The 26,367-nt window shown below is 43.1% G+C and overlaps 1 protein-coding gene across 2 annotated transcripts in view; it reads right to left on the bottom strand.

Annotated features, from left to right (window-relative positions):
* Positions 1-26,367, bottom strand: part of BCAP29 (B cell receptor associated protein 29) — a 614,367-nt gene that overhangs the window by 478,423 nt on the left and 109,577 nt on the right. For both annotated transcript variants that reach the window (XM_044088551.1, XM_044088552.1), the window contains one exon: positions 20,408-20,521. In XM_044088551.1, coding sequence (XP_043944486.1) covers positions 20,408-20,499 — 92 coding nt within the window. In that variant the 5' untranslated portion in view covers positions 20,500-20,521. The remainder of the gene's footprint in view (positions 1-20,407; positions 20,522-26,367) is intronic.

Here is a 26,367-nt window from a genome sequence, read left to right as displayed (position 1 = left end):
CCAAGATTTCATTAAATAATCTGGTTAGAAAGTCCATTGCCATTTCACCTGAACACCTCCATGCTTCCACAGGATGTCATCTGGACCACTTCTTTGCCATCCTCTTTCTCTGTATACTCTCCTGTACTTACTCATTCCACCACCATGTCTCCTTATCATCCTTCCTCTGTCCAGATGTCATACCAAGCACCTTTCTAGCCATCTCCCTTACAGGCTCTGCTGTAGTTACCCAGCTATTTGGTAACTCTTCACTGCCACCCAGTGCCTGTCTTAACTCTTTCCTGAACTCCACCTCACAATTATCCTTTTCAATTTCCACCATTTGAACCTTGGTGCTGCCCTTACACTCCTTCTTCTCTTCTTGATCACCAACGTCATTCTACAAACCACCATCCTATGCTGCCTAACTACACTTTCCCCGGTCACCACTTTACAGTCTCCAATCTCCTTCAAACTGGCCCTCCTACACAAGATATAATCCATCTGTGTGCATCTTCTTCCACTCTTGTATGTCACCCTATGCTCCTCCATCTTGTTAAAATACGTATTCACCACAGTCATGTCCATCCTTTTCGCAAAATCCACTACCATCTGACCTTCTGCATTCCTTTGCTTAATACCATGCCTACCCATCACTTCCTCATCCCCTCTGTTCCCTTCACCAACATGCCCATTGAAATCTGCTCCAATCACCACTCTCTCACCCTCCTCCCTCTGCCAACAGTAGCCCAATTTCCACCAGCACCCTGTTGGCTAACAGCACTGGTGGCAGTTGTTGCTAACCCGGGCCTCGACCGATCAGGTATGTAAATATTTACTGCTGTCCGCATGAATGATTTGGTGAAGTTTTATGCCGGCTGCCCTTCCTGACGCAACCCTCCCCATTTATCCGTGCTTGGGACCGGCACAAAGAAATGCACTGGCTTGTGCATCCCCAGTGGCTGGGTTGCTTTAAGGTACTGATATATTGTCATATTCAATTGGTTGTGATTTAATTAATGATATCATATAATATGATGCACTTTATTTTCTTTATTACTTCTCTTGATGTCTTAGGGTCAGTGTGCTAAGAATATTTACATACTAACAGCAACTACAATGTGCTTTCTCTCTATGCAATTCCCACAGCTAATTCCCACAGCTAATAGTCATCAAGAGTAATGGTAAACCCAGTTTTATACTCCTCTTCAAAAGTTAGTATATTAAAGTAGGGGGGTGCAGGGGGGCTTTGGTTTCTGTATTATTGTTATTGGGTCTTCTACATGTGCTCGACACGTTTACACGAGATATGTCATGGCTGCTACTTGCTTGTTTCGGTAAATGCTGTAACTCCCAGTAACTTGTTCCTTGTAATACTAACTATCCCTACCAGAATCTTGATCCTAATCTTAAACTCCCCCACCCCCAAACCTAAAATCCCCCCCCATTCACAATTGCCCGCTAAACCTAAAATCTCCACCTCTGTCCTACCCATGATCACTCCTTAAACCTAAAATCCCCTTTCTCTTAACTAATCCTAAACTAGGATCCGTTCCTGAACCTAAAAATCTCCATACTCCTCCCTAACCCTGAAGTTCCATCAATCCCTAAACCTAAAATCTCTACCCTTTACTTAACTATAAAGTCTGCACTGCACTCCCGATTCACCTTCCTAAATATACAGTCTGTTCTACACTACCTGTCACCCCCCCCAAACCTGTTGCCCCCCCTAAACCTAACAGCACCCTCCCCACTCCTCTTCCCCACTTACCTGTTTTGTCGTGTGCACTTACTTTTGCCTATCTCTTAGGATGCAAGCAGATGGTCAAAGCTGTGTTGCTGAACTCACTTTTGAGTTTCAGTGTGAACAGCTGGTTGGTCAAATTTATAGCTGCTTGAATCCCTGGCTGCGAGTTACTGGAATTCAAGCAGCTGGGGCTTGAACAGCTGTAGGGATCCCATTATTATTGGTTTCAACAGGCAGGCAGTATCAATTGCAACCTGGACAGAAATGTCTGACCATACCAGAGCATCAAACAGTAATTTAAATTTAACTAATGCAACAAACTACCATGATTTCCTTCCAATACAGTACTTTCAATCAAAAATATTTGATTATAAACGTGAAACAAGAAAACAAAATTATCCACTAACAAGTCCACTGCAACTGGTAAGCAGTCACCAAACATAGGTAAGAGGCCAGTAATGGCTGCAAAAGGGGACTGATAAAATTAACACACTGAAGCCTCTCACAAAGAGTTAATACAATAGCAGAGTCCCAAGAGTCACAGAAGGCTGTATGCAGTGCAGTTCGTATAAGCAAGATGAACAAAACAGCAGAAGTGAGTACATCATTGCACAAAATCAGTTCATTATTTCTTAGAGCAAACATCCTAATAAGTGTGCAACTTCAATAAAAAAGGTGCAGTTCCTCAGGACACAGCCAGGAGACACATACTGCTTGCTGATACATGAAGCTATTCCAGAGGCAAGCATAATGCCTGTCAGGGAGCTGCAAAATCCTGCATCTACATTCTACAACAGTTACACTTGTTGTTGTCTTTCAGCACTCGGAACTCCGGTCCGCTAATGACTAGCAGTAGATTTTCACGGTGCCAAGTTGCCAGCTCGACGCCCAACCTTCAACGAAGACACGCCCATTCACGCATGTCTTTTGGAACGCCACTCGACCCGCGGGGAGGACATGCAGACTCCACACAGAAGGCACTCCCCGCACACTAGCTGAGAATCTACAAGTTACACTAACAGACCAATTTCCTCAATATAGAAAGATACCTAAGTGGTTGGGTGGGTCAGTAAATGCAGAACACCTGAGGGTAGCAGAGGAAGTGGATAGAAGCAAAGCAGAACAATATGCAAATACTTATCTACTAGGACTGTGCAAGACCAAAATAAAAAAAAAACTAGATGATAAACAGTCTATAAAGCAAATGAAACCAAGAAACCAATAAGGTTTACTAAGCAAATATTCCAAACAGAAGAAAAATATGTAATAAAACAATGCCGGAGTCCTTGCAGAGAGAGACTGATGCAGTCCTAAGTACTATGAGTGGGACCCGGGGAGGGGCGTAATCAGCTTACATGAACTTTGAAGCTTTGCAGTGGATGAATATATGCAAGGAGATGGAAACAATCATCATTATTATGGACTGTCAGTACAGCCAAACCAGCTGATAAGGCAGAAACTTTACACCAGAAGATTTTACGTGTGTGTGTGTGTGTGTGTGTGTGTGTGTGTGTGTGTGTGTGTGTGTGTGTATGTGCAGATCGATAGAAAAGCATATTTATTTACCTACTTGTGTGGTAAAACAGCTCTTACAGAGAGAGAGATGCAATCCAGAACACCGGGGGCGAGGGTGTCAGCACAGTTAAGACAAAAAAAAAAATCATAAGCTTTGTAGCTGAAGCAGTGGTCAAAATGGCAGAGAAAAAGTCATGTTTCGATACTGTAATCTTTACCGACAGGTTCTCATTATGAGTAAACATCATTACAAACTTAAGAGCCTCCTTGCTGGTTTTAGAAAACAAAATTAATGGTAGCCACATAAACTAAACAGGAATAAACTCTGGTAATACCCAAAAAGCACCCTGCTTGTGAATAAAGTTAATGCACACTATAAGTAAAAGGCTCCCCAAAATGTTTAGTAGTTAGGTACTACATCACAATTTCAGCTAGGGAAAAACTGCTTTATCTCAGCTGGTTAAAAATAAATACAGCCATCCTACCAGAAGTCACAGCTGTAGCTTGGGTATACTTGCTGGAAGTGGGTAAGGTAGTAGCCAAGGATGCATCAATGAATTACCACCATCAATAGCAGGGCATCTGTGTGGTTGGAAACTGTCACTACACTTTGAAAATCAGGTGGCTAATCAGGAAGACAAATTAGCAGCCGTTTTCATCAAACAAACAAAGCTCAACAGCATCTGGAAGTGAATGGTAAGTAATAACGCTATCACCCTTACCAGTGACTTATCCGTCAGTGTTTATTTTCAGATTAATATATTCCCAAATTCAGCACAAAAAAAAACTGCTATAATGATCAGCAAGGTGGAAAAAAGATAGATTTTCTATGGAACTTGCACGATTTTCTATGGAACTTACCTATGTCCCACTTTGTCATAAATATGAAATTTTTGGAACTAGTTAACTAATAAGACTAAAGTATAATCAAAACATCCATAACCTGACCTCAGTGTGCATACAGGATAAAATGACAGTAGAAACACTGTTTCTATAGATTCAAGCACCACAGAGATAAAGAATTATAGCATAACAAAAAAACAAGACAAAACACAAACCCTGGAACTCATAAATGAGTAGCACTGATGAAGCACTACAAAACACAACTGTTCCTTTTAAACTTTCCGTACTTCATGGAATGAGGACAATGTCTCTTAAATATTCCTATGACTTTGCAATAACATTTAGTTTAGTTGTATAAATACCCTATTCCATGAGAATGTTTAGAAACAACACTCCATCATGTTGCATAGTGCTTCACCAAAACTACTAATTTATAAATACCGGGAATGGAATGGTGCTGAAGATTAACCATAGACAGCTGTCTGAAGACTCTACAAATGGTCTCAAAACCAACTCCAGATGTCCTTACATTCACTAATGGGATTTCCTGCCTTGAAGCCATCCATCTGGCAGTTTACAGAAGACTTCTGTTGCTTTAAGGTACGCAGAATGCCACCTACTTACTCCTTGTGTAAGGAAGGGCATAAAGGTGACATTCAGGCGGACCATCCTCAGAACTTTTTTGCCGCCAGTCCAAACGCCATTTTAATTGCTGGTCTGTTGCATACATCCGTTTTTCTGTTTATTGGCTTTTTTTTGTGCTTACTCCTGTTGCTGGAGCCCTCACAGTTGCAGATAAGTACCCAAGTGGGTTTTTGATTACTTTTCTGTTTTGTTTAGTATTGTTTGGAGCTGATGTCATCCAGGAAGGGTAAATGCCAGTGTGGAGACTGATTCCCCATAAAGACTGTCACGGTAAGTGCCTTTTTTGCCTTGGTGCTGCTCACAACCATACGCCTTGTTCAATTTGTCAGGCGTTTGTCCCCAGAACTCTTCATAGTAGGCCTGCTTCCCTTTCCTTGTACCTTGAGAACCAGTGACTTAAGCTTCTTGCTGTGGGTACTATGGATAAAACTTACAGGCCCCAAGGGTCAGCCGTCTGGGAAGACGAAGGTGCATAGGGTAAGGCCAAAATCTTCCACTGTCCAGCCTCTGCCAGGTATTTCTCCTGAGGTTATTATGCACCCAGAGACTCACCCTTTTTTTTTGTCAGATTCTTCTACTGCGTCTGGGCTGGAGGCCGGTGAGGATTTGGAAGGCAGCATGTCTGACGAGGCTTTGCGGGCGTCCATTTTGGGCATTTAGAGGGAACCGCGGTTGATGGTTTCTGAGGGGTCTAATGGGGTTCTGCAGTTTCTCTTTCAGGAAGAGGGTCCTTCTGCAGTTAGGGAATGCCGTCCTGAGTCTAGGCCTTCTCAGGTTTCCAGGGCAGATGTCCCTTTGAAGAAGAAACAGAAAACTAACCATGTTTCTTCTGCTCCTAGGGATCCACAAAGTGAGTGGCAAGCCTTTAATCAGGGGTTATTTAATGTTTTACTGTAGTTGTGGCCTCCTCAAGGGGTTTCCGTTCCTCTCCTCCTTGGTCCACCTCTTCCCCTAAAGGCCCAGAGACTTCCACTCTTCTGAGGTGGATTCTGATAATGACTCCCTTGCTTATTCTGCCCAGATTCCTTCTCCTTTAGACTATGGATCTAACGAGGAGAATTCTCATACTCTTAATAATCCCTCTGAGCAAATTTCCTTTGGGGATACGCTCTCTAGGATGATGGACTTTTTTCAGTGAGATTGTGCCCAGGTTTCGGATATCCATAAGAGATACTATGAGTTACTGCAACTGGAATCTCCTAAACCTGCGGCCATTCTTCCTGTCTTGCTTGCTTTATTGGATGTATTTTCCACTGAATCTAAAATGCTGGATTTTTCACCCCCTGCACCTAGGAAGTCTGATAGGAACAATCCTCAGGCAGCCCGCAAAACCTTTTTATTTAAATGTCCTGCTGCTGACTCCTCTGTGGTGTCTGTAGCCTCTGATAAGCTATCTCAATTGCTTCCTTTGTCCAAGTTGCTGCCTTTTGACAAGGACAGTAGGACCATAGATAGGCTGGGTAAGAAGGTTTATACTTCCTCTACCCTGGATTTTAGGGCTATTAATTATCAGACTCATATTTCTAGGTATGTCTAGGCTCTTCTTTCTCAGGCCTGTCAGGTTCTTTCTGCTCTTCCAGACTCTGAGGGCAAATCTTCAGCTCTTTCCTTGCTTGGGTCTTCCTCTCAGGTTGTTAGTCATTCTATCAAGTGTAGTTATGATGCTGCAGATGCCTCTTCCAGAGCTGCTGCCTCTGGCTCAGTTCCGAGGAGATATTCCTGGCTTTGGCTTCAACCTTTACCTGATGATATTAAGCCTAAGTTGCTGGATGCTCCTCTGGATGATATTCTTTTGTTTGGGGAAGTGGCTATTAGTTTAAGTCTCTTCAGGACAAGGGGAAGGCTTTACAGGAGCTTAACCATGTCTGTTTCTCCTGTGCCTAAGTTTCAGCGTAACTACCCTTCTAAGCCGGCCTTTGTTCATAGGCAGTCTCGCCTTCCTTCTAAAGGTAAAAAGGGTGGTAAACAGACTCCTCCTGCTAAAGCCACTCAGACTGCCGGGTTTCTTAAGCCTTCCTTTCCTGACAAACCACGTGTTGCCTGACTATCCCCCCATTCCCAGCCACATTCCTGTCTCTTCGCCTCTCTCTTTCTCTTCCTGTCTGGCTCTGGATTACCCAAGATTCTTGGGTTTTGTCAATCATTCGTCAAGGGTAGTTCATGGTCTGGATTTCCTGTCCTCCTTTTATGGGCATTTCTCAGCCTCCTCGGGAACAGCTTCCTTTTTCCAGAGGTTCTTCGGGACTTCTTGTTTCAGGGTACTATTCAGGAAGTGCCTTTGTCCCAAGGGGGGAAGGGGTTTTATTCCAGACTGTTTCTAGTGTCCAGAAAAGAAGATACATGGAGGCCTATTCTAGACCTCTTCCATCTGAACACCTTTCTGAAGGTGCCTTCCTTTCGAATGTTGTCCCTTCAAGTGCCTTTTTCCTCTCTTGCTACCTTAGGCCTTTCTGGTGTCTTTAGACCTCAAGGATGCTTATATCTCCATATTCCGATACATCCTCTTTTCAGGAGATTTTGGCATTTCTCTGTTGCTTCCTGGCATTTTCAGTTATGTGCTTTGCCCTTTGGCCTTTCCACTGTCCCAAGGGTGTTCGCCAAATGCCTCACTCCTGTGATTCCCTTTTGCAGGCTTCAAGGGATCCAAATCTTTCTTTATTTGGATGACCTGCTGCTTCAGGCACCTTCTCCAGGGGTCCTTTTGCAAAATCTTCATTTTACCATTTCTCTTCTTCAGAGCCTGGGGTTCACGATAAACTTCAACAAGTCTTCCCTGTCTCCTTCTCAAGATCTTGTATTTCTGGGTTGCAGGTTTTAAACGGTGCCAATGCTGGCATGCCTGCCTCCTTCAAAGGCATTAACTCATTTCTTTCTTTCAAACTCTTCTTCCCCTGGCCTCCACTTCAGCCAGGAAGTTTCTGAGGGCTCTGGGGTTCATGGCTTCCACCATTCCAATGCTTCCTCTGGCCAGGCTCCACATGAGGAAGTTCCAGTGGTTTCTGAAGTCAGTGTGGCTTCAGCATGTGCATCCTCTAGACTTTCCTGTTCCTCTTCTCCCGTGTCTCAAGGTCGAACATCTGTGGTGGATTCAGCAGTTGTCTCTGAATCCAGGGCTCCCATTTCAGCCTCCACTTCCCTCTCAGACTCTGTTCACAGACGCTTCAGCTGTGGGATGGAGAGCAACGTTTGGCTCCCTGAAGGTTCAGGGAGTGTGGTCGCCTCGGCAGTGGAGGGAGCACATCAACATCAAAGAGAGGAGGGTTCTTCTGCTGGCTGTTCAGGACTTTCATCCTCTCTTCTCTGCAGGGCCTCTCAAGGTATTTACGGACAAATACCACAGTCATGTGGTACATCAACAAACAGGGGGGTACGAGATCCTACCGTCTTTACCTGCTGGCACTTCTGGTATGGGATCTAGCTATCCATTATCGTGTGAATCTTCAGGCAGTTTACATTCCATTTCAGATCGGAATGTTGTGGCAGACAATCTGAGCAGGTCCTTTACTCAATCCCACGAATGGCTCCTTCACAGGGATGTGCTTCTGGACATTGTTCACCAATGGGGTATTCCTCAAGTAGATCTCTGCCTCCCCTTTGAACAGACAACTTCCTCTGTTTTGTGCCGGAGTCCCAGGTGCTCTGGTCTGGAAGGTGGATGCCCTCTCATTTTCCTGGAAGCGGATGTCTCTCTATGCATTCCCTCCCCTTCCTCTCATTCAGACAGTCCTGTTCAAGATTCAACAGGATGCTCCCAAAATCTTGTTGGTAACACCCTTTTGGCCACGGCAGCACTGGTTCCCTCTACTTCTGCATCTCACCAGGGGCAATCATCACAGGTTACAAGTTACCTCACAGGGTGGATTCTCCTCACACAAGACAAAGGGTCTCTCATCCATCCCCACCTGTCCACGCTTCAACTGACACTGTGGATGATAAGGTTTTGATTCTTCATAGACACCTTTTTTCTGAGGACGTGCTGCAGGTCCTGCAGGAGGGCCAGGAAATCGACTACTACTAGGAAATCCTACTTGTCTAAATGGAAGAGGTTTTCTACTTGGTGTTTTTCTCGTGGGCTGGACCCACTTTCTGTGGATGTTCCTTTGGTTCTTTTTTATTTGTGTGAGTTGCTCAATGCTGGTTTGGCCTATTCTTCTGTTAAGGCCCACTTATCAGCTCTTTCTGCTTGTCTGCCTTTAGCTCCCCCGTTAGTTTTTAGATTTGAGGCTAAGCAGTTTCTTAAAGGTGTCCTTAATATTAGACATCCCAGGAAACCTGTTCCTCCTCCCTGGGATCTTAATTTTGTTCTAGAAAAACTGACTCAGGCTCCTTTTGAGCCTGCTGTTTCTGCTTCCTTGCAACATTGTTCTTGGAAGACAGTTCTTTTGTTAGCTCTTACTTCTGCCAGACGTGTGCCTGAGTTGCAAGCCCTTATGGCTTGTCCACCTTTTTTGATATTTCATGAGGACAGGGTGTCCTCAAGTACTAATCCTTCTTTTATGCCCAAGGTGGTTAATGAGTTGTCACTTAATCAGTCTATTAATTTGCCTACCTTTTTTCCTCTCCGCAATCGGACAGCGAGAGGGTGCTACATACTTTAGCTGTACATAGACAGCTCAGATTTTATTTGAATAAAACTAAAGCTAACAAGAAGTCTGACCAGTTGTCAGTTTCCTTTCATCCTAGGTCTTTGGGTTTGGCTGTTTCCAAGCAAACTATTTTTACTTGGATTTCAAAGGCTATTTCCTTTTGTTACACTTTTCATGGCGAGAGCCTTCCTTCTTCTCTTAAGGCTCATTCCACTACAGCTGTGGCTTCTTCTGGTGCTTTTTCAGAAGCTTAGATGCTAATTCTATTCTTCCAGTGCCAGAGCTGGTTTTTGCTGCTGCCATACTTCACAGCTTCTTAGAGGGCTCTGCTGCTTCCTCCTCCCAGGTTTCTTCTTGAGCTTTTGCACTCTCCCATTAGTAAAGAATACTGCAGCGGTGAATGTGTAAAATCTTACCATAACAGTAGATGTCCTTGCCTTCACTGCTGCAGTATTCATAGGTTCATAGGTTCGTACTAGGCTATCTGCCCTAGGGCATTTATAAGCCTAGCCAGAGTGTATGTGGCTTACACCACCCCTTAGGATGAGAATACTACGCCCTTTTAGGGTTTAGTTTACTATGCCTCTGTCTAGTAGTGACAAAGAGATGACCCCCGGGGTAAACCTATGATCTCCCATCCACTCGTCGAGATTTCTCTTGAATAGAGTCAGTGAGGGGCTCTGCCTAACATGGACTGGGATTCTGTTCCAGAGTGTAGGGAGCCTCTGGGTTATGAATCTGTCCCTCCAGCAAGTTCTATTTATTTCTGTGTTGAGGTTTAAGTCACTTGTTCTCGTGGCTCTGATGGATTTGGATTTTCTGAGGTGGAGCATGTCCATTAATTCAGGATTGGACATGGCCTTGTACGTCAGGCACAGATCACCTCTGAGTAGGCGGTATGCGACTGAATAGAGCTGGAGTTTTTCAGTCGGGCAGCATATGACATATGTTTAAGACCCTTTATCCTCTTGGTGAGGAACTTTTGGGGTCTTTCCAACTGCTGCAGGTGTCGGGTGAGATACATCCCAAATGGGGCATTGTACTCAATCATTGGCCTGATAAGAGAAGAGTACAGGGCACAATGACCTCTCTTGATCTAGATGTGAAACCCTTCATGATAAGGTGGGCAATATTGAAAGTCTTCCTAACCACTTTGGCAATGTGAGTGTCAAATGAGAGGTTACTGTCAACCTGGGTCCCTAGGTCCCTGATTACCTCTTCCGTACTTAATGGATTACCGCCTATGTGGTAATTTGTCGGTACCTTGTTTTTCCCAAAGGGTATGACTATACATTTTTGGCGTTTAGCTTAAGGCCATGGCTCTGGCACCAATTATCCGTTTCTATGAGGCCTCTCTGAAGGATGTTTGTGTCCGCTGGAGTATCAATTATGGCCCCCAGTTTGCAGTCATCTGCGAACTTTGTCAGCCACAATCCTCCTATGTTTGCCTGTACCTGGTAAAAATAAATGCCAAACAAGAGGGGTCCCAGGATTGAGCCCTGTGGGACACCGCTTGTGACTGGCTTAGAGTCTGACATAGCTCCAGCAACTCTGACCCTGTGGGTTCTGTCCTTGAGCCAGTTTGCAACCCATCTTGTGACATATGGGTTTACATTTAAGCTGGTGAGTTTGTCTATGATGCCCGAGTGGGGTATTGTGTCAAAGGCTTTTGCAAGGTCAAGGTAGGCTGTGTGAACTGCCTTACCCTCATCAATGGCCTTAGTGACGGTTTCAAAAAAGCCGACCAAGTTCAAAAGGCAGGATCTGCTCTTGACAAAGCCAAATTGGGTAGGATCCAATGTCTGTAGGTCCCCAATGTCTTTGTTTATGAGTTCCATAATGATCCTCTCCATAGCTTTGCAGACCAGGCTCGTCAGGCTTATGGGGCGGTAATTTCCAGGGTCCGTAGAAGCACCGCCTTTGTGAAGTGGGACCACTGTTGCCGTACGCCACTCTTTTGGTAAGGCTAAGATTAAACAGCAGCCTTATGTGTGGGTTTAGTTCCTCTTGGAGTCCATGTAGCACACAGCCCGGGACACCATCCGGTCCCATTGATGCTGTGTTTTTAGCTTTAGAGAGGGCGGCTCTCACCTGGGCATCTGAGATGTTAGGGAGGCTACACTCTGCTGGGATAGTTATTTCTCCTTTTGGGGGAGGAGAAATTTGCACTGAACCTGTCTGCCAGAATGTTGGCAATGTCAGTGGGTTCAGTGTATTTTGTGTCATTTTGGACTAACTCTGAGCATATCTGGGAGTTTCCACCCAGGTTTCTAACATAGCTAAAGAAGGCCTTGTGATTGTCTTTTGTGTCATTTGCGATTTTTCTCTCAAAGTTGGCCTTGGATGATTTTATGAGTGATCGTAGTTTTTTGCTAGTACTGATCAGAGATGCCTTTCCTTTTAGGGATTTTGCTCTGTCATGTAGTAGCTTCCTCCTTCTGTTGTAAAGTTTGTTTATGGCTGGGGTCCACCAGACCGTCGCCTGCCTTTGCGGGAATGGGTCTTGGTTTTATTTGGGATTGCATGATCCATGCATTCTTGAAGGTGCCCATAGAAGGCATTTGCAAGGGATTCAGCAGTGTGGGTTGTGGTTTCCACTGGCCCAGGGGCCTTGAAAGATACCACTTCAGTCTTAAGAAGTGTGAAGTTTGCTTTTGAGAAGTTCTTCACTGTGGTCTTTTGGGCAGGGGGTGGGGGCGGGATGTGGATTTCCAGTGAGATTAATTTATGGTCTGATCTTACCAAAGAGGGATGTACTTCCGGTGTGGAGCATTTTGTCCCCATGTTTGTGATGATCAGGTCTAGTATATTGTCTCCTCCTGTGGGAATGGTGACTAGTTGTTCCACTGCATTTGAGTTTATGAATTCTAAGAACCTTTGGGCTAGAGTGTTGGGGCTTGAGTAATGTTCCCAGTCTATGTTTGGGTAGTTGAAGTCTCCCAAAATGATGGTATTTGGAGAGACATTCATACTCTCCAGTGTCTTCAGGAAGGCTGTGTGGGGTTCCTGAGTTTGAGAGGGTGGTCTGTAGCATGCTACAAACTGTAAGGCAGTTTTGCCTATGGTTAGTTGCACCTGGATAGTCTCCGATGCTTATGCGTTGCCACTAACCTGGAGGTGTGGGTATCTTTGATGAAAATGGATACTCCCCTCCTTTGTGGTTCTGTCCAAGTTTTGGGGCGGAAAGCATGATATGAGGTAAAACCTGATAGTGCTGGGGTGCTCTCAGGAGCCTTGAACCAGGTTTCAGTCACTGCACAGACATCGATGTTCTCCATACTGAGAAGGGCTTCGAGGGCATGCATCTTGAGGTTTAGACTTCTGGCATTGAGCAGCATTACCCTTAGTTTTTTTCCACTTGTGTTTTCTAGGGAGGTAGGTTTGTCATTTCAGCCTTGCCTAAAAAAGGCACTATGGAGGTGGCAAGAGCCTTGGCCAATATCCGGAAGCCCAGGGGTGACAGGTGCAAACCATCCCTTGCGAAGCAGCGTGGCTTGTCAAGCATGTCATCCCAAGCAGACAGACACTGGATCCCCTTAGAATGACACCAGTAATTAAGCCAGTTGTTAAAACTGATCATTTTGTCTTTGTACTGTGGCATCATTCTTGGTGAGGGTAAGATGCTGCTCAAGGTCAGGGTCATACCGGCCTGGGCTACATAATCAGAGAGCTCCTCTATGTCTCTTTTCATGTAGTCCAGGGAGGTACATCTCAGGTCGTTTACACCTGCATGTACAATGACTGAGTCATATTTGTACTTGCTGTGGAGTGACCTGAGTGCTTGTGTTATGTGGCAGATTCTAGCTCCCGACAGGCAGCTTACTGTGACCCTCTCCTTGTTCAGTCTGGTGAGTGGGACGCCAGTGTGCCTGACTATGGAGTCACCTATTACAAGTGTGTCTGGCATGTTGTTTGGCCTTAAGGGCTGTGACTGTTTAGCACACTGACTTTGTGAACTATGTGTTGCATTTGCTATGTCTTGAGGTGGTGGTTGCTTGGGTGTCTGCTTTGGAGGCCTCTGTTGTTTTGGTAGATTTTTAATCAGCCTCCAGTATGTTTTTGTGTGTTTATGTGTTTGGTTTGCAGTTGTGATAGTTCTATGTGAGACTGGGTTTGTGGTGTGCGTGGTTACCTTCTCCTCCTGACTGGTCTTGCCAGTACTGAATTGAGAGAGCTCAGCCTCCAGTTTGGCTATATAGTTGCATCTCTTGCATATATTTGTATTTGTTGGGAGGAGGAGAGGGTTGTCTGTGTACATGAGGCAATTGTAACATTGCCTCAAGATTCCCAGATTCACCAGCTGAACAGGAGAGGACGCTAGCAACTGACCCTTCGACATGCTAGAAATAGTGAAAAAGATTGCTGTGTAACTGAGTCAGAAAGGACCTATAGGGAAATGGGTACAGAATTTAGGTGAATGAAGTACTTTTCGTTTGTTTAAGAGTGCTTTACCTGTATACAAAATGCTTTAGGAGCAAGTGCTGAGCTTTTCAGATAGAGTATAGGCTGTTTAGATTGCAAGTAGAACAGTTCTAAGGGAAAAATTGAAGAGCAGACTTGGCAGAGCCAGAAAAAGTTTAACCAAGTTTAACCTTGTTTAACCGGCGCTGCGCTATGAGCACGACCACGCAAAGCCGTGCAAAGGCGAATTTTAAGCAGTGAACTACAAAAGAGCTAGGAATGGTCCCAAACAACCAATTACTAACAGCTTCTTGTGCTGAGGTCACTTCCCCCAAGGATAGGTAGGCTGCTCAAGGCTCCCCACTCCCACTGGTGAGCAAAGAAACTTCCTTTTATCCAAGTAAGGTAATGGACAACACAGGAACTACACCACAGCCCAGAATACAGCAATGCCTGTATACTGGTCTAAACTAGTTGAAAAAGGCGGGAAAACAATGATTATTTTTTTTTGTTTTTTTGGGGTTTTTTTGCAGAAATACACAGAAAATGCAGAGACAGTGATAAATTAGTTACACAGGCTAGCACACTTTAGTGGGCAGCCTCCACAGTTCAATTAAACAAACAAACAAGCAAACTTTCGACTAAATTCGACTAAATGTAACTTTAAGTACAATTTTTAAAATAAATGCAGTAATCAGTAAAAAAACAGTTCAGGCTAGTTTAAAGTAAGCAGCAGAAGCTATTTTCAGTGAAAAAAAAGCAAAGATACTTAAATCCAGAAAGTAGTCGCTTTTTCAAGTTCCTTGCTGCTAGGACCGCTCTGTAAACCCACGTGGAGCTTGTCTGAGCAGTATAGCCCTAAAAGGGACATTTCTCTCACGCACACTAACCCCCCTCAGACAAGCACACACACTTGCCATTCGCAGGATTCAAACCCCTACCTAACTATGTTATGACACTTGAGACGGACGCATTAGCAGAGCGCGCTATTCGCATTACTTTCGTATTCACTTCCTCCCTCCATCCCCCTGGTCTTTTTCCCTTCCTGGCTGTGCAGATTCTCCTTGGTTTTCCTTGGACTGCTGTTTCTATTGGGGCAATCTGTTCTGAGGATGGTACACCTGAACGTCACCTTTATGCCCCTCCTTACGCAAGGAGTAAGCAGATGACATTCTGCATATCTTAAAGCAATGGAAATCTTTTGTAAACTGGCCGGACAGAGGGCTTCATGGCAGGGAATCCCATTAGTAAAGAATACTGCAGTGGTGAAGGCAAGGACATCTACCGTTATGCTAAGATTTTACACAACTGTACTTCCTCTGGACAGCCTTTGCTGGTTTGCATTTATTATTGTAGTTAAAATATTGTCTTGCAAGAAAGCTTCATAGTCCCACTGCAACAACTGTTAGCTAATTTATTTCATCAAAGTATTACATCTAGCTCTTTTATGTTCCCTATGGGGCAGTATTTATTATTATTTTTTTTACATATGCAGGGAATGGCACTAAAAAAGTGCTGTCTGAGGACTCTTTCCTAAACAATTTACTACAGACATGTACCTTCCTGTTCTACAAGAGTGACTCCTAAATCATTACTGAATCATGCATACAATGTATAGACTGTAAATGAAGCTTATCCTCGGTTACTCTATCCACAAATTTCATTACACTGTCTGGTACCCATATCCACATGTCAAACCAAATCATCACAGCACTTGGATCTTCAGTTTATTTCTCTGCTGGGGTAATTTCCGTGTAGAGTCTGCATGTTCTCCCTTTGCTTCTGTCAGTTTCTGTTGGGTGTCTTGATTTTCTCTCAAACCCCAAATATGTGTCATAGGTGAAATAGGGATCCTCTGAAATGTTTACAGGTGCTCATACACGTGGGTATGAGTACATGTCCTGCAGTGGGATGCTCCTCATGCCATTTAAAGTTACTTTCTCTACCTTGTATCCACTAAGTGTTGCTATAAGGTCCGGTCCTCCATAACCCTGACCCAGACTAGGAGGGTGACCAAGGAATGAATAAATTACTTATGATCAAATCAATCCATACACAAATTATCACAAGCACGAGAAAAAGGAACACCAACCACTATACCTCTTTTCTGAAAGTAGTCTTTTTTTTTGGTTAAGAAGTAAAACAAAAATGCAGCAACAATAGTAAATATTTCATAGATAGTAGATGCATTTTGTTAGCATATCAGAATAAATCAGTTTTAAGGTAATAGAATGTAATAAAATGCTGTAATACAGAATTTAGTTTTACACATACAATGATGGTTTAACTGAATAACAATTTGTATGCATACAAGCATATGAGCAATTGTTAAAAAGAATCCTCTTGAATTCAAAAGTTGGGGAACATGAAACGTCAAGACTCTCATTACAAGTTCTACTTATTGACCATTTCTGTGGATAATAACTTTATTGTTTGCATATTTTTAGGAAGCCCTCTGAGTAACTCTTTATCATGAGAGAAGTGAACAGGATGCAAGATTATCTGTCCATGCCTACATGGTCTGATAACATCAGCCACCTTTATCAACATGGATGATCAAAAAAGTTGGAGGTGTGACAGGGAAGAAAGAGGCAATTAGGTTCATAGGTAGGTACTAGGCTATCTGCCCGAAGGCATTTATAAGCCTAGCCAGAATGTGTTGGCTTTCACCACCACCTTAGATTAGTTCCCTGTGCCTCTGTCCAGCAGAGCCACTGAAGTGATCCCCGGGGTAAACTTTCTGTTTCCCATCCACTAGTCAAGGTTTCTCTTGAAGAGTGTTAGCGAGGAGCTCTGACTAATGTAGATTGGAATCTTGTTCCAAAGCATGGGAAGTCTCTGGGACAGGAATCTATCCCTCCAGCACGTCCTATTTATTGTTGTGGTGAGGTTTAGATCCCTAAAGCATGTGGCTCGGGGGATATGTTTTTCTTTAGGTGGACCATGTCCATCAATTCTGGGTTGGACATGGCCTTTTATGTCAGGCAGAGATCACCTCTGAGTAGGCAGTATGCAACCGAGTACAGCTGGAGTTTCTTCAGTCGAGCTGCATAGGGCATCTGTTTGAGGCCAGTGATCCTCTTGGTGAGGTACTTCTGTGGTCTTTCCAGCTGTTGCAGGTGTCTTGTAAGGTACATCCCAAATGGAGCGTTGTACTCTATGATGGGTCTGATGAGTGATGAGTAGAGGGGCACAATGACCTCTTTTGAACTGGATGCAAACCATTTTGTGATTAGGTGGGCCACATAGAAGGATTTTCTAACCACTTTGGCAATGTCATTATCAAAGGAGAGATTACTATCTACTTGGGTCCCCAGATCCCTTATTGCGTCTTCCTATTTAGGGGACTACCACCTATTCGGTAGTTTGTGGGTACTTTGTTTTTTCCAAAGGGGATGACTATGCACTTTTTGGCATTTAGTTTGAGGCCATGATTTTGACACCAGGTATCCGTCTCAGTGAGAGCCTTTTAGTGGATGTCTGTTTCAGCCAGAGAGTCAATTATAGCCCCTAGTTTCCAGTCATCTGCGAACTTGGTCAGCCATAGTCCTCCTTGTGCTTGCCTGTATCTCTGAGAAGTATGTGTCAAACAAGAGTGTTCCTAGGGCTGAGCCCTGGGGAATGCCACTTGTAACCGGTTTATAGTCGGACCTAGCTCCTGCAACTCTCACCATGTGGGTTTTGTCCATGAGCCAGTTGGCAAACCATCTTGTGACGTATGGGTTTATGTTCAGGCTGATGAGCTTGTCTAGAATACCAGAATGGGGAATGGTGTCAAAGGCCTTTGCGAGGTCTAGGTAGGCTGTGTACCACCTTTCCCTCATCTATACCTTTAGTAACTGTCTCAAAAAAGTCCACAAGCTTCAGGAGGCATGATCTGCCCTTAACAAAGCCGAACTGGGTAGGGTCCAGTGTTTGGAGGTTCCCATTGTCTCCGTTAATGAGTTCCATGATGATGTGCTCCATAGCCTTGCAGACCAAGCTAGTCAGGCTTATAGGGCGATAGTTCCCAGGGTCTGTTGTGGCTCCACCTTTGTGGAGCGGAATAACCGTTGCTGTGAACCACTCTATGGGTATGTAGCCTGTGGAGAGGCCGAGTTTGAACATTGTGTTTAGGTGAGGGGTTAGTTCGTCTTTGAGCTCATGTAGGAAGCAGCCTAGGACACCGTCCGGTCCCACTGATGCTGTGTTTTTGGCTTTGGAGAGGGTTGTTTTAACCCGAGTGTCTGTGATTTCAGGGGCTCTACATTCTTCTGGTATGGTTATGGGCCCTTTAGGGGGTGAAGTTTCCACTGAACCTGTCTGCCTGGATGTTGGCGATATCAGTCGGTTCAGTGTATTTTGTGCCATTCTGCACTAACTCCGAGCAAATCTGAGCATTGCCACTTAGATTCTTGACATAGCTAAAGAATGCCTCGTGGTTATCTTTGGAGTCCCTGGCAATTTTTCTCTCGAAGCTCGCCTTGGATGATTTTATGAGGGATCGTAGCTTCTTGCTGATACTGATCAGGGATGTCTTCCCTTCTTGGGATTTTACTCTTTTCTGTACTAGTTTCCTCCTCCTATTGTATAGCTTGTCTATGGCAGGGGTCCACCAGACTGGTTTCCTTTTCTTAGAGGAGTGAGTCTTGGTTTTGCTTGGGATAGCATGATCCATGCATTCTTGTAGGTGGCCATAGAATGCATTAGTAACATATTTTCTGGGAGTGCAGTGAGTTGGTGGACTTTAAGGATTCCCTGCGGGATACACTGTCGAAGGTGCTGGGTGGGCAGATTGGTGTGATGAGGGAGATATTTTCTGAACTGTGATACAGAATCAGAATTGCCTAGACATGGTAAGGCCTTGCTGTCTCTAATTATGGTGCCTACCAAAAAAGCAATTATTAGAAAATGGAAATCAAAATCTAAACCAGCTATATTAGAAGTAGTGAATATAGTAACAGAGATAAGCATCTGGAACGGAGATCTTTAGAAAAAGCTAGGAGCAAACTACAAAAGAAAACATGGGAATTGTGGGAGCAATACATACAGGGGAGGGATGAGGTTTAAAAGAAAGCAGGACTGAAATGAGCTATGTAATGTTTATTAGTCTGAAAATGGTTGGGTAGATAAGTGATGTACAATGTTTGCAACTTCAGAAACTCTAATTTATTCATTTCCTACGAAGGTTAAAAAAAAAAAAAAAACCTGTATCTAAGCAGACTATTTCCTTTTGTTATACCCACATGAAGACTATTCATTGCAGGGTTGGGGCACACTCTCAGGGCCATAACTTCTAGAAATACCCTTTTCCAAAAAGCCTCTAGAGTATTATAGAAGCAACGACTTGGTCCTCTGTACATACCTTATACAAAGTAGATTCCTTTTCCAGGTTTAGAGGAGCCTTTGTTAGGACCATTCTACAGGAATCCTCATCTTCACTTACTCAGTATACGCTATGGTAGCGTACATAACTATGGCTACTGCTACAATAATCAAATGAACATTGTACAGTTGTGCAAGTAAACTTAGCGCAACAACGAATGTTCAAATGATCACTGCTACAATTCCCACTCCCTCCCTCCACCCCCCTGTTTGTTGATTGATTGCCAGGGGGTTGTCATGAAAGCCCTGAAGGACCTACCTTCCAAAGTGTTGATTTTTTTCTTCTGCTGTGTTCAAACTCACATCTGTTTAAGTGCATAGTAGGAGTCCTTAAGCTTCGGAAGCTGGCTGTTTATATCCTATGCAGGATATAACCTGTATAGCTAAAGCTACTGCAGTGGTGATCATTTGGGCATCTGCCGTTATAGTAAAGTTTACTTTCACAACTCTACTTTCAAACACTTTCTCTGCTTTTTGAAGACTTTGAGAGGAGGAGGGTTATCTTGCAATTCAGAACAGAGATTCTTACTGAATGACACATTTATTTTCAGCTTTTGTTTGTGGTGATAGGGAGTTATGGATTGGTGAATGAGAAATATGCCTGACTCTTCCAACTAACAGTGAAAAAGCTACTCCTTTGCTGACTTTGAGGGAACATTGGTGAAATTCTTGGCTAGGCTTATAAGCGTCTCCGGGCCAATAGCCTAGTATCATCCTATGAACCAGGAGTGTGTCAGTATAGTTTGTCATACAATATGCTTGCAAATAGGATTGTGTCGGTGTTGCTTGTTTTCAGTTATATAAATGTATAATTATTAAGCCATCACTTACAATATAAGCAAAGATGTTTCTTGTTTTAAAAAAAGGGCAGGAATTAAATAATTTATGTAATGTTGCTTGGTTATACGATATACAGCAACATATGAGAATCATAATGTTTGTTAATTTTAACTTAATACTTGTTTGATTACTTTTATATAAATGTAAATGTGCCCGTCACAAGTGATAATTTAATAAAGGTGTTTAAAAAAACAAAACATGGATGTTCAAAAAAGACAAGTTTTGAAAAATATGACAAGTACTACAGCCAGGCAACAAAAAATTCTCCCTATTAATTCGTTCACTATGCAAGAACACATGAAACTGCAATTCAAGTTAAAATGTGTTTTTCAGGCCTATGGGGCTTGGCACAGGCTTTTAAGTAAACATCACTACAATAAAAGGACAAGATCTAATTATTAATAATTTATCTACTACAAAACAGAAAGAACAAATGTGAGCTCTGATGTGTCACTGCGATTTAATGTTTTTTTTTTTTTTTACTTACCTTTGAGCAGAGATAAATGGAATACAAAGCAATAAAATCACTGCAATTTCAGTGTAAAGGAAAGATGCCACTGCGGTCCACTGAAGAGTCATTGTCTTGTTCTGTTCTTGAAACCTACAGAAGTAAAGTACTTATTAATTGTCTTTTTTTTATTAAAGTATTCACTTAAACATAAAAATGGAAGCAGTCACTCATGAATATCACAGCAACTTTAACAAATTAACAGATTTAAAATAAGACTTAAAGCTATTTTTTAACTATACTGGCAGCTAAGTATCACTGTTGCTTTTGTTATTGTTTATACAGTTCTGATGTGTGCCTCAGAGGATTATTGTTTATACAGGTCTGATGTCTGCCTCAGAGGATTAAGAACTTAAGCTCAACATCAGACTATTTACAATGCCATGATGAACACTCTAAAATACTTCATTGTTTTGCACTTTTTCTGTGATGATACCACAAACTTAGGGATGCACCATGAAAGACTTGAAACAAACTACCTCCTACTTTACATTCATGGACAATCTAATGTAGATGCTACCAAGAAATCATCAGTAAGGCCACCAGGGGCCTATTGCTCTTGTAGAATTCTTTAGTCTTCATCACAGTGGCAAGCACCTTGATAAAACCTTGACAAAAAATTAGATGCAAACAAGAGATCAAATGTCTGCACTTTGTACTGAAAATTGTGTCTCCCAAAGGGACTCTTCTGTGGTCCCCAAACACTAATAAGCAAAATGGTGTACATTATGTTAACTGAACTGCACAAATGTGCCGTGGCAGTAAGGGCTCAGACTCTCTACAAAGTCACCATCCAGAACGTAATGTACCAGATGTATGTGATGAAGTCACTGAGATCAGGGCTGCACTGGCATTTTCCTATCCCATTCAAAAATAAGGAAGTGGCAGGAACAGTACTCCAAGTTTCCCTCCAAAGAAAGAAGTCTCTGCAGCCTCTTTGGAGAAGCAATATATGGGCCTCCAAGAACTAAGCAGACATGACTTCATCCTTAAGTGAAGCTCCTTGAAGTGAACTACATAAGAGCTATAAGACAATTCCACTGCACTCTTTGAGAAGGGTCTCCAAAAGTAAGGGAATATTGCAGAACTGGCCTAACCTGCAGTTCTGAGAAGTAAAGACAGTGAATGCTTAGTCAACACAGTCTCTTCTCTCACAGACTTAATGAGCACAGGAAGTCTTACTCAACCTACAAAGCAGGTTTTTCTTCAAAGAGAATTGAGAAGGCCTGGGACATACAAAAGGGACCAGTGAGCATCAAAAAGACATCTCATGGCTGTTAGCGTCTGTTTCTTCTTCTTTTAGATTTTCTCGAGCAGCTCAAGGGAGGCCAGACAAATGAAGACTTCTCTTTAAAGATGGCATTCAAAATGGCCTACTGGAACTCATCCATAATGAATTACAGCCTGAACCCCATCATCGTAGTTAGTCATATTTCTGAGTCTTCTGCCCTAACCATGGCATCAGAACACTCAAACTATTAGATAACTATGTGGAAACCCACTGTACAGATCGACCATCTTTGATCAAACAATAAAACAGGTCTTCCACTTTCTTCACTATCTAGTCCGTTAAATATGAACGGAACCTTGACATGCGAGACAAACAGATGAAGGAGCTAAAGGCCAATGTGGCAGAAATACTATCTTGCCAATGTTTTGTAAAGTCTCATGTCCCTTTCCAAGTGGGGAAATAAATTATGGTCTTGAGACCTATACTGAACTGAAACTCAAGATCCTGTAGAAATCTATGATGCTTAGTCAAGATGCCACTTCATTTAACTAGAGTCTTAAAGAGAGCATCAACCTTCTTGGAAAAAGAGAAAGCAGAAGTTGGATGCTTACAGGCTGAAAAGATGGCATCCTTAAAGGCTTCATAGAATATGAGTCAAGTGTCTTCACCCTTCACACCAAGATAACAACAGAGATGTTTATGAAGAAAAAGAAGGAGAAAGTGACTGACATGCAGATGGGGGTCAGTGAAGAAGGCCAAGAGGCTGGGGAAGTACTCAGTGGAGGTACTGCTAAAATCTGAGGAGCTGTACCCAGTCTGGTGTTGGCATCAGCCAAGCCATCATAAGGTATAATCTCATACCTGGAAGGTACAGTCCATCAGATATCAAAAAGCTGATGAATATCCAACTTCTAAGTATGCCATGTGGGCCCTACAGATGAAAGATGATTTAGTGCAGCTTCTCAAAAAAATTCCATCCAGTGATTCCTGCAGAAACAGCAGACAAGCCTCCTTGACCCCCAGTGTGACCACCAAGCCAATACTGGGGGACCTGAGGGACAGCTTCATAGCAGCAGCCCAACTAGAATATTGTACCAATCAACCATGGGAGGACCAATAATGGATACCCAAGAAGCACTCCAACAAGGATGCACTTCTCACATGCTTATTACTATTGGAAAGCCTTTATGGATTCATCCCCTCATTACTTAACATGGAGCTGCCAGCTTGTGAAGTCTGCAGTCCCACCTCATGCACAACTTTACAGAAGGCAGCTGTGATCAGAGTCAAGCTTTTAACTACCTCACCTTCTCCAACTCCTCTAGCACTGGCCTGAGATAACATCAGAAAGCTTTCTGCTACTCTCTGAACTGGACATTTTCAGCAGTCACTATCTTTAGCAAACTAAGGTAAGAATTGAGTTTCTCCATTCCCAAATCATTTGTGTGACCAGACTGAAGTGCTAGTACTTAGGACAGTGCTTTATATCATGCTCCTCAACCCAAGCTGTACAGGCAGTGCCTCCATGGGTCCTTCATAGGTTCATAGGTTCATAGGTTCATACTAGGCTATCTGCCCAAGGGCATTTATAAGCCTAGCCCATAGTTATGTGGCTTTCGCCACCCCTTTAGTTTGAATAAAAACTATGCCTATCATTTTGCTGTGCCTCTGTCAAGCAGTGACGCTGAAGTAATCCCTTATCTGCAATCTCCCATCCATTGGTCAAGATTCCTCTTGAACAAGACCAGAGAGGTGCTCTGCCTCACATGTACCGGGATTTTGTTCCACAGCATAGGGAGTCTCTGTGATGAATCTGTCCTCCAGCACGCTCTATTTATAACTTGTGGTTCTGAGGGATCTAGATTTTTGAGGTGAAGCATATTCATCAAATCTGGGTTTGACATGGCCTTATATGTCAGGCACAGGTCACCTCTGAGTGAGACTGAATAGAGCTGGAGTTCTTTCAGTCGGGCAGCATAAGACATATTTTTGAGACCCTTTATCCTTTTGGTGAGGAACTTTTGGGGCCTTTCCAGCTGCAGCAGGTGTCTGGTCAGATACATTGGCATTGTACTCAATCATAGGTCTAATAAGTGATGAGTACAGGGGACGATGACCTCCCTTGATCTAGATGTGAATCCCTTCATGATCAGGTGGGTGATATAGAAGGTTTTCCTAACTACTTTAGCAACATGAGTGTCAGGCTACTGTCAACCTGGGTCCCCAGATCTCTGATGACTTTTCTGTGCTCAGTGGATTGCCACCTATATGGTAGCTAGGGTAGCCTTGTTTTTCCCAAAGGGTATGACTATGCATTTTTGGCGTTTAACTTCAGGCCATGGCTCTGGCACCAGTTATCCATTTCTGTGAGGCCCTTCTGGAGGATATCTGTGTCAGATGTGTTGCAGTCATCTGCAAACTTTGTCAGCCATAACCCTCCTGTGTTTGCTTGTACTTCAGAAAAGTAGATGCCGAACAAGAGTGGACCCAGGACTGAGCCCTGTGGGACACCACTTGTGACAGGCTTTGAGTCTGACATGGCTCCAGCAACTCTGACCCTGTGGGTTCTGTCACTTAGCCAGTTTGCAACCCATCTTGTGATGTATGGGTTTACATTCAAGCTGATGAGTTTTTCGATGATACCTGAGTGGGGTATTGTGTCGAAGGCCTTTGCCAGGTCGAGGTAGGCTGTATGGACTGCCTTTCCCTCATCAATGGCCTTGGTGACTGTCTCGAAAAAGTCAACCAAGTTTAAGAGGCAGGATCTGCCTTTGACAAAGCCAAACTGAGTTGGATCCAAAGTCTGCAAGTTCCCTATGTCTTTATTTATGAGTTCCATTATGATCCTCTCCATGGCTTTGCAGATAAGGCTTGTCAAGCTAATGGGGCGGTAATTTCCAGGGTCTGTGGAGGCACCGCCCTTATGAAGTGGGACCACAGTCCTGTCTCATGACTTTAGTTTCTTAGGTATAAACATGGGAAATTCAATATGACAACACAAGAACTGAGATCTGAACTGCTTAACCATCAAAAAACAATTGGCTAGCACAAAGGCTAAGTGTGCTGGCATTATGGTGTATACTGTCAAGAAATGTCAGAGCATATGAGAAAAATACTGTCAAACTGGAGGCAGTAGAATAGGAAGTTCATTTGTCTCCTCTGTAGAAGGCATTCATAGTAAAAGCATATCATCTTGAAACACAGCTCAGTCACAAGGAGAAAAAGACAACCAAGTATCAGCTGGTATTGTCGAAGCACAAGGGCTTCATTCAGATAACACTTCCACTCTTCATTCACACATCAATGCATCATCAGCCACAGTTCAGATAACATAAAAGGCAGGGCAACTGCTCCAACATCCTCCTCCTTTTATCATCTGAAGCTAGAATGAAAATGTTCCAGTGATGCAAGAACTAAAGGACAGTGGCACATACAATAAGTGACATAACAGCATGTTCTTTTACAATAGTAATTTCAAGTATGTGGGTCATGGGATACCATGCCATTAATCAGTCTAGAGTAAAGTGTTACCATGTCAAGTCCTCAAAGTGTTAAACCTCTTTACTTGATTACGCTTGACAATTTGTACTATTTCACTTACAAATATGACACAATGTTAAAATAAAAACATTTCCGTCAGACTTTTCTTTGGTTTGACACCAGAAACTGCATTTTCAGTTCTGGAGCAAGCTGCCTGCACAACTCTTCTGATATACTTATTCACTCCAAGAAATGTATGCACCCTCAATGAAAAATTACTAATGATAATTCCATAATTTTTGTAGTTTCCAAACAAATTAGTCTCCTCTTGCATTTATTTTTTTTCAAGCCATTTAGTTGTCTGAATGCTCAAGTGCAACTTCTTCAATTTTTAGCTCAGGATGACTTCTCTGCAGGAATGGATATGCTGATAACCCAAAATGCATTCAGTGTGCAATGTTCCTTCACATCAAAAGAAGTAGAAATAAGGCATTTATCACCTACAACCTTAAAGATGAAATAGTTAAAAAAACAAAATGTGAGTCAACCACCACGGTTGTTGTTGTTGTGTCTTTCGGCTTTTCCCGCTTAGGGGTCGCCACAGCGGAACTCCGGTCCGCTAATGATTGGCAGTAGATTTTTACGTGCTGAGTTGCCAGCCCTGACACACAACCTTCGACGAAGGTACGTCCATTCATGCATGTCTCCCCACAGAAGATGCTCTAGCTGAGAATCGAACAGAACAACATCTAACTGTGAGGCAACAACGCTACCGCAGCACCACCACCGCAGAGTCAACCACCACGGTACAAGCTAAAAAAAGAAGCAATGAAATAAAATAAAACTTTTATTAAAACAAAAGGTTAGCGCTTTTGCGGGGTTGCCACTTCATCAGACCATACAGAACAAAAAAGGACATTTGATTTAATACAATTACTAACCAATCATCAGTCTACATTAGTTAAAGCAATTATGAACAACCAAAGTCACCGCCTCCTAATCAGGGCGGGTTGAAGTGAAACCCTAGAGTTAAGACCACGTAACCTATGGGCTTGAAAGGAAACAATTCATTTTAACTTACACATTTCAATGTAAGCGTTAAAGTCACCGCTTCTGACACTAGGTCTAAGTAACTGTAACACCCTAAAATCTAAAAACATCATGCCCTGGATGGGACATAGCATGATTAGCTAATGCATTGGTTGATATATTTCTATGAATATGGCCC

The sequence above is a fragment of the Protopterus annectens genome, chromosome 11.part0 (genome assembly GCF_019279795.1).
Source record: "Protopterus annectens isolate FY-2018-M chromosome 11.part0, PAN1.0, whole genome shotgun sequence".
NCBI classification, from domain to species: domain Eukaryota; kingdom Metazoa; phylum Chordata; order Ceratodontiformes; family Protopteridae; genus Protopterus; species Protopterus annectens.
Note: the sequence above shows the minus strand (reverse complement) of the source record. Positions and strands in the feature narration are given on the sequence as shown.